This window comes from Theobroma cacao, chromosome 3, assembly GCF_053813885.1.
Source record: "Theobroma cacao isolate CCN51 chromosome 3, ASM5381388v1, whole genome shotgun sequence".
NCBI classification, from domain to species: domain Eukaryota; kingdom Viridiplantae; phylum Streptophyta; class Magnoliopsida; order Malvales; family Malvaceae; genus Theobroma; species Theobroma cacao.
The window spans coordinates 2,998,868-3,007,489 of record NC_142641.1 but is presented as its reverse complement, the minus strand read 5'-3'; the positions used below and the strand labels follow the sequence as shown (position 1 = coordinate 3,007,489).

The 8,622-nt window shown below is 35.8% G+C and overlaps 1 protein-coding gene across 1 annotated transcript in view; it reads right to left on the bottom strand.

Annotated features, from left to right (window-relative positions):
• Positions 1-2,533: 2,533 nt before the first annotated feature.
• Positions 2,534-8,622, bottom strand: part of LOC108661069 (LEAF RUST 10 DISEASE-RESISTANCE LOCUS RECEPTOR-LIKE PROTEIN KINASE-like 2.1) — a 32,725-nt gene continuing 26,636 nt past the window's right edge. The window contains exons 2-3 of the mRNA XM_088804373.1: positions 4,525-4,566; positions 2,534-3,706 (exon numbers count right to left, since the gene is read on the bottom strand). Of these exons, the coding sequence (XP_088660499.1) occupies positions 2,580-3,706; positions 4,525-4,566 (1,169 nt within the window). The 3' untranslated portion in view covers positions 2,534-2,579. The remainder of the gene's footprint in view (positions 3,707-4,524; positions 4,567-8,622) is intronic.

The following is an 8,622-nucleotide window of genomic DNA, read 5'->3' as shown; positions in this document are numbered from 1 at the left end:
AGAGGAGAGCCTTCCGATAAATGCAAGGAAGTCGTACTTGACGAACAGTGATCGGGGCACCTAGAAAGCATTTAATTTGTACAAACGGTGAGTAAACCTATTATTATTGTAAATTATCTAGAGTTTATTTTTAAATGCTCTTCATGTATTTTATGAAACGAAAATGAGATTAAAATGGGACTTTTGATGTTTTAGAAATAAATGTGACAAATAAATATATTGTGTTGATTATCTGAAATAAGAAACTTTTGATCATGAAATTGAGTAATTGGAGGCTGCTAATTGTCTTGAAAAATATATTTTCCTGTGAATGACATATGATATATGAGTATATGTGGCTATATTTTATAATTGCATTGGGAATTTATGTAAGCTGTCTTTTACTGTGCAGGCTGGGTAAATAAATAAAAGCCACGTTATACTGTCGAAATTTTATAAAAATTGGTGGCTTTAGTCACTGCAGTGACGAGTTTTCGTGGATTTCCTATTAGAAGGGTACGGTAAACCCAGTTGCATAGTTACTCCGGTTGTAGAGGCGATGAGGGTAACTCCTGGGGTAGTGTTAGAGCTCACTTCACGTCGAACCCCCACGTGAATGTGTAACTCGGCCAACGCCAACGCCAAGGAACAGCTTGTTTTCAAAACTAACATGTGTTTAACATGTAAATATCTTAACAACCTTGGCGGACTCGGTTAGATGCCTCGGCCAAGGTATCCCCGAGGACTAGTTTTTGGCTTGAGCCTTATTTCTAATAAAAGTCATGAGCCTTAACAACTGTTTTGATAAATTACAAATATTTTATAGTTTAAGAGATAAATTGAAAACCTTATGAAATGGTTTGTGATTTGTTGTTTAAACTTGCCTTCATTTTACTCGTCTTTAGATATTTATAATAATGTTTACTCATTGGGATTGCAAAATCTCACCCACTTCCTTTCTAAATATTTCAGGCCTGTGGTAACTTGTAGATACCCGATTTTGTCGAGGATTCCAGTTAACCCCTCTATCTCACAGACAGTAGGTTACTATCACCAACACTTGGTGTATTTACGGGCCACTTGTCATTGTAATTATTATTGTACATTATAACTTTGTAAATTATTGTATGTATGAATTTATTTTACTTCCACGTTACAAAAGATTACTTACACGTGTTTCTATAAATGTTGTTTTATATAAAAATACTATATTTTAATCAATATTTTGAATAGCAATATTTGTCTATAAATCTTTTAAAAAAATAAAATAAAATAATTTTTCGTCTTTTGATTTACTTGAGCTGAAAACGACTAGTAATTGTTTAAAACGGAATGTTTAACAATGATTGCTCACAGGAAAGGCAAGAAACTGATATGTAAGCCTTGCGGGGTTCCGATTGACATTCCGGGTAATGAGTGTCAATCGGGACGTCGCGGTGGTTGTCATGAGCCCGAGGGAGGTTCCGGGTCATGACATTATTTGTTTATAATAAACACACACAAAGAAGAAGTAGTAAATTTTGTGGAAAATAAGAAATGAACATAGAACCTACGAGTGCATCACGTATCATGGTCGCATTATTAAATGTCATGGCATATAGATATATTCTGTATACAAGTCTAAACCCCGATGATGGGACTTTTCGAGAAAGCTTGCGAAGGCAAGTTTCATCGGTAAACTCCCTAGGTGAAAAGATACCTCCGAACTCCACCAGTACGATGAGAAGCTCCGGAGAAATATCTTTAATAAAAGGCTTTTACCCGTATTAGGATTTGCATTCATGAAAACACTATTTTTTACTCACGAATGACTATCCCGATGATGGGATCTACTAAGTAAACTTGCGAAGACGAGTTACTAAAATATTTCCCTAGATGAGAGAATACTTTCGGATCCCACCAGTACGATGGGCGGATTCGGAAAGTACACTCAATAAAGGATTTTCGTTCGGCATTATCTTGATTTTATGCCACGCATTTCACAATTGCATCATGTGCATGTTAAACCCGTAAAAAATGAAATAAAATATTCTAATAAAAGATGAAATAAATAAATAACAATTAAGAAAACATACGAATAAAATTAATTGGTTAGGTTAATATATGATTAAATGGTACCGTTTGTGGAACAAGCGTCACGGGAGCGCCAATCCTTCCCTGTGCGTAACCGTACTCTCGAACCCCAAATCTAGAGGATATGTAGACCAGTTTATCGTTCTTTCGATGAACCTAAAATTAATTTAGGATTTCGTTGAATAGGACAAAATAGGGTGGCCAATCACACCTAAAAAAAAGATTGGTGGCGACTCCCAAATCACACCACATCTAGCGGTCGGGTTCCCGGACCTGCACGTTACAACAATATTCTTCCTTTGTTGCCTTTGGACTATTTTTGGAGGGATGTGTCATCCCTGGTACCTTCCAAAACCTTATGTGCATAAGGCACTTCACTAGGTGTTCTTAAGTGAACATTTTTTGTACCAGTTCAAGGATTTGAACTGTGAGGTTTTTAAAAACATTTTATTAATACAATTGACTTGTGTGGAGCAAAAAAAATGTCAAAATAAGTATATATATCACATATTTTGAAAATGCATATATCATGGTAATGATAAGGAGGTAAAATCCACTGCGGTTGATCTTGAAGGAGAAGACAGGTAAGGCTTAGGTGGAATTCGCAAGGCTTCTATGCTTCCTTCCAACATGTCGATCACCTTAGTCATTGAAGGCCTATCTATTGGATTTGTTTGTATGCACCACATGCCGACTAATATCATTTTCCTCGCAATCTCAGTTTCTTCTCTAGTCATGAGGCCTAGTAATTCTGCTTTGATATTGCCTTGCTCAAGATGCTGATAAATCCAATGAGGAAAATATATCTCACTGGTTTGACTTACCTTGACATCTATGTTCCTTCTTCCTCCAACCATCTTTAAGATCATCATTCCATAGCTATAGACATCTGATTTATGCGAAACACCTCCAACATTTCTGCAAAACACTTCCGGAGCTATGTAACCAATTGTTCCTCTAGCTTCCAACATTGATACGATACTCTCTTTCCTGTTTGATAGTTTTGCAAGTCCAAAATCAGAGATTTTTGGGCAAAAATTTTCATCTAGAAGAATGTTATGAGGTTTTATGTCAAAATGCAAAATCCTTGTGTTGCACCCTCGATGTAAGTACTCAAGCCCTTGAGCTACTCCAATTGCAATTCGGTACAATTCTTCTGATGTCAAAGGTCGGTGGTCTTTGAAATTAGCATTCTCTTTGTAAATGAATCTTTCTAAAGATCCATTAGGCATAAACTCATAAATCAGAGCTCTTTTGTTACCTTCTAAACAAAATCCTCGAAGGGTAACAACATTAACATGGGAAGTTCGACTAATGCTTGCAACCTCATTAATAAATTCTTGACCGTTTCCTTTGGATGTATTAAGCAATTTCACGGCAACAAGATGGCCATCTAGTAGCTTCCGTTTGTACACACTTCCATAGCCACCTTTCCCTAGTGTTTCTTTAAACGAGTTTGTCATTTTCTTGACATCTGAATAAGTGTATCTTTTGAGAGCTAAAGTTCCATTATTTTTTAAAAAAGCATCGATGTCTACATCACTCTTTGTGAACTTCTTGAGAAAGCCCATTGTTCTAATGTATGGGCTCTTTCTTTTAAAACAGATTGCAATGATATAGGTGATCAACAGACCCACTCCTGCACTACCGAAACCTGCCAAAAATAGGAAATAAAGAGAAATCCAGTCAAGGGGTGAAAAACTGAAACACTTTGTTGGAAATTCGTCATTTTAATCATGGCGTAAAGAATAACATTTTCATTTTTCCTCAAATTGAATATATATAATACATATTTTAAGGCTAATATATACTTAAGCATAAAATGATGTTGTTTGGACTTCATGTAGTCTTTTTGTGCTCTTCGCCTGTAAATGGATTTTATGTGCTTTTAAAATACTTATTCCTTTTCACCATGGTCAACTCAGCTGGTCATATACATGTGAAGAATTTCGAACCTATGTAAGATTATCATCCTTATTATTTTCAAACATACGTAGGCTTCTCCCATCTATGTAACGACACATATATAAATATAACTATATCCAGAATGATAATTTATTGGAATATAAAAGAAATATATATTTTAAATAATAAAAACAAAAAATTAATCTTTACAATAATAAAATTTATGTTTTATATATATATACAACAATTTGCGTTATACTTTTCTACTTAGTCATTCTTTCATCTAAGTATATATTCTTATTTTTTTTAATTTACTCTTTAACAACTTTCGAGAGAGAAAAAATTTATAGTAAAAGTAACAATCAAACAGTCATTCTAAAACTACTTAATTGTTCAAATAGTATTTTCACAAAAAAAAATTTCATTGAGAATAATAGTAATTGTTGGTAACTAAAATATATAAAAAAATTGAAATTTTGGTCTCTCCTATCTTTATCCACTATTTATAGTCAATTTTTTATTATCAATTATCAAGAAAGGAAAGAAAATTAGTTGATGGTATCATACCTATGGCAAGCTTTACTCCTAGAAAAAGGTTGGAACTGCGACCTACAATTAAAAAGGAAACTTCAGTTAGATTCATTGCAAATCACATCAAACTATTTTACTAGTATATTTGTTTATTTATGCACTTATTTATTTATTGCATTAGATAGAATAATAATAAATATTTACGAGTAATGACAAAAAAGGAAAAAAAGATTGACACATTCAAAGTAGACATCGACTTTATACCAAACAATATATTTGTGAAAAATGGCATAAGCATGCCCCACTTACTTATAAATGCAACTTCACGGAGGTTTTTCCAAAGAATAAAAAGCGTGGACTAGAGATAAGGTTATGTATCATAACTAGTAAGAATTAGCATTCTCTCATATCAAATTCCACTTTTTTTCCTAAAAAAAGGGAAAAAAAGGATGTTATCATTGGACTGGTTTGTTAATTACTAATGTTTGAAAGGTATGGAGTACCGAATTAAAATGATATGTACTTACTAGCTATTTTACTTGAGTTTTTCTCTTCCTTTTTTTTGTGGGATTCTAATGGTGAAGACATGAACAAAAGCCTGATGAAGAGTGGGGGTTAAAAGATTGTGAATACCAGGATTATTGCAATTACGATATTGAGAACTCAAATTTTCGCATTTCCCTCATGCTGAACACAAAATTTCAGCAAGATTATACACCACATCACACCCTAGTTCCCAAGCTTCAAGCGGTTGCCTCATTTCTTTCTGGAGTTCAGCAAAAGCGCTCTGATGAACTTGAACTTGGATACCCGTGCCACAAGAATCACTAAAGTATTCACAATCATCACTCTTAAGTAAATCATCCGCATATAAAGAATATAACTCTGTCGTGCATTGAAATAGATTTGGTCGTGGTTTTCTTATTAGTGGGTTGCAATTGTAAAGGAGAGTAAGGTGTCGATTTGTTGGAGCATAGCACAAGAAAGGGTATAAGAGAGTTATATTGATCGGATTTGAAGAACAAATTTGATCCCACAAATCGTTTTGAGCAATAGTCATTATATAAGTAGAGTGATTTACGTAAATCATTCGAAATTCATTCCCACCAAAATTTATGGTTGGATGTCATAAGCCAGCCTTGTATAAGACTCTGACAGGGTAGAGTTACATAGGAGATTAAATCTTTTGTACTCGCAAGGTAGATGTTCCTCTTTTAAACATTGTAATAGCATTTGGTGATAGTTCTAGAAATACTTGTTAAGTCTTTAAAGGGAACACCCTTTAAGAAGGGAATGTCCCCATCTCACACATTGTAACAGCTATTGGTGAAATACTTGTAAAACCTCGTAATCTCTTTATAGGGGGTGAGCAGTCGACGGATTATTGGATTGCCTCATTGGGAAAAGTATGTTTGTAAAGAGTCATTTAAGGCTACCTTTGTGGCCCGATGGTGGCGTATCCAAGTCCCTTTGTACATATTTCGATATTAATACAATATTTTCTTTATGTGGCTTTAGGGGTTGCGTATGTGGCATTCATTATGCTCTCAGATTTCAATGTTACATTGCCTTAATCTAATTTGTGACTATTATTGTTGTTTGTTCAGATTTAAGTGAGTTATTTGCTAGCTTGCATGGAAACCTCCACTCAAACGTCACACATACTATGGCATACTTAAGCGAAGGAGCATAATTTGTGACAGTTGGTATCAAAGCATAGGCGAGACGTGCTAAGTGAAAAGAACAAACATGGTGACCACTCAGAGTACACTAGAGGACCATCAAAGAATTGGTGAGTTAGAAGCCGCAATAGCTGTAATAAAAGCTCAAATGGTCCCGAGAGAACGAATAGATAAAATTAAGACAATCTAGAATGAATTGTCCAAAATGATAAATACCTTAACTGATGAGATCAGGGATGCGTTGAGCACTCTTCATGGCGAGTTTGGAGCATTAAAATCTCAAGTAAACCTCTTGATTGTTGCTAGAGGTAATGGCAATGCAAACCTAGGAGATTGAGGGAAAAGATTAAAGTGTCGAAACCCAAGCGATACGAAAGGGGTTAGAGATGCAAAAGAGTTTGAGAACTTCCTCTTTGATATGGAGCAATACTTTTGAGCGGTGCGTACGGAGTTAGAAGAAGACAAGGTGGCGATGGTAGCAATGTGTCTTGTAAAGGATGCCAAATTATGGTGGTGTTCCAAATTTGTTGATAAAAAGTGTCACATACAGACGTAGGCAGACTTGAAGCGAGATCTAAAGAACTAGTTTTTCCTAGAGAACGTAAAGGACTTAGCTCGAAGGAAGTTGTGAAAGATGACATAAATCAGGTTAGTTCGAGAATCCATGAGGAACTTTTTTACCCTAATTCTAGATGTTACAAACATGACTGAGAAAGATAAGTTGTTCTATTTTCTTGAGGGCTAGAAGCAATGGTCGAGGACAAAGTTATAGCGACAGAAGGTATAGGATGTGACTTCAGCAATAGCAACTACTAAATGTCTTACTGATTATAGTGATAACTCACTTAAGCGAAAAAACCCTCCATTAATAACTGGTACCTCAAGCTCTAATGGCGGGGCAAAATTCCCAAGAGTTAGTAGACCCCTAAGTGGGGGAAGAGAAAGGAGATTACTCGCTCAGGACGCACCATAATTAAGAACAACTACGCCGTGGGGCTTAAAGCCTCGGGCCCCAATATCTTGTTTCTTTTGTACTGAACTTCATCAAGTAGTTGATTGTCCACATCGAGCAACTCTTAATGCGATATGTACCGCTAATGTGGAAGCACCTTAGGCCCAAACCCTAGTGGATGAAGTCGAGGAGGAGCCAGCATGCATGGGCTCAATCCGATTCTTTAGTGCTTTATAAGCATAATTAGAAAAGATGAAGAAAGAGCCCCAACAAGGTCTCATATACGTGGATGTTTTGGCGAATGATAAAAAGACCAAAGCTATTCTCGACACAAGGGCCTCCGATACCTTCATCATTTCAATAAAGGCAAAAGGATGCGGTCTAAAGGTTGAGAGAGACTTCAGGCAAATGAAAATAGTTAAAGCGCCAACTTTAGTTATTTTGGGGAACTCTAAAGAAAAAAAGGTTAGAATTAGTTCTTGGGTGGGGAAAGTGAACATGATGATGGTCGCTATAGATGACTTTGATCTTGTTTTAGACTTGGACTTCATGACTAAAGCACAGGCCATCACATTCCCTACTGCAAGTTGTCTAATGTTCTTCGGGGAACAACCTTGTGTGGTACCAACTACAATTTTACCCAAGAATGGAAAGAGGATTATATCAACTATCCAATTCAAAAAAGGGATTAACAAAGGAAAACCTTCCTATGTGGTCATTCCTATTTGCAAAAGCAAAGATAGTACAAATCCAATACCCGAGGGAGTGAAGTTGGTTTTGGAAGAGTTTGAAGATATGATGCCAGAACAGTAGCCTAGGGTCCTACCTCCTCGATGAGCAATTGATCATGAGATTAAACTACTCCCAAGCATCAAGCCACATGCAAAAGGGCCATATAGGATGGCTTTCCCAAAGCTAGTAAGCTAAGGAAACAATTAGACGAGCTGACCCAAGCTAAATTCATCCGACCGTTAAAAGTAAGATAGGAGTTTACAGTTGTACATGGATCACCAAACTCTAAACAAAGTCATGGTCAAGAATAAATATCCAATTCCCCCTCATAGCAGTTTTTTTTAACTAGTTGAGTCATGTAAAGTATTTCTCTAAATTAGATTTGAGATCAGGCTACAATCAAGTAAGCGTTACTGAGGGAGATGAACCTAAAACTACTTGCGTGACACAGTATGGTGCATTTGAATTTCTTGTTATGCCTTTTGGACTAACCAATGCCCTTGTCACATTTTGCACATTGATGAACCATTTGTTTCATGATTATCTGGACAAGTTCGTGGTAACTTACTTAGACAATATTGTGGTGTACAATTCAACCTTAGAAGAGTATCAAAGACACTTACGACAAGTCTTCTAAAGGTTACATGACAATTAGTTGTACATGAAAAAAGAGAAATATGCATTAACATAAACCTGAATTCACTTGCTTCATCATATCATCGAATAAGGGCGTATCTGGATGGATATGTAGAAAGTGAAGGTTATCAA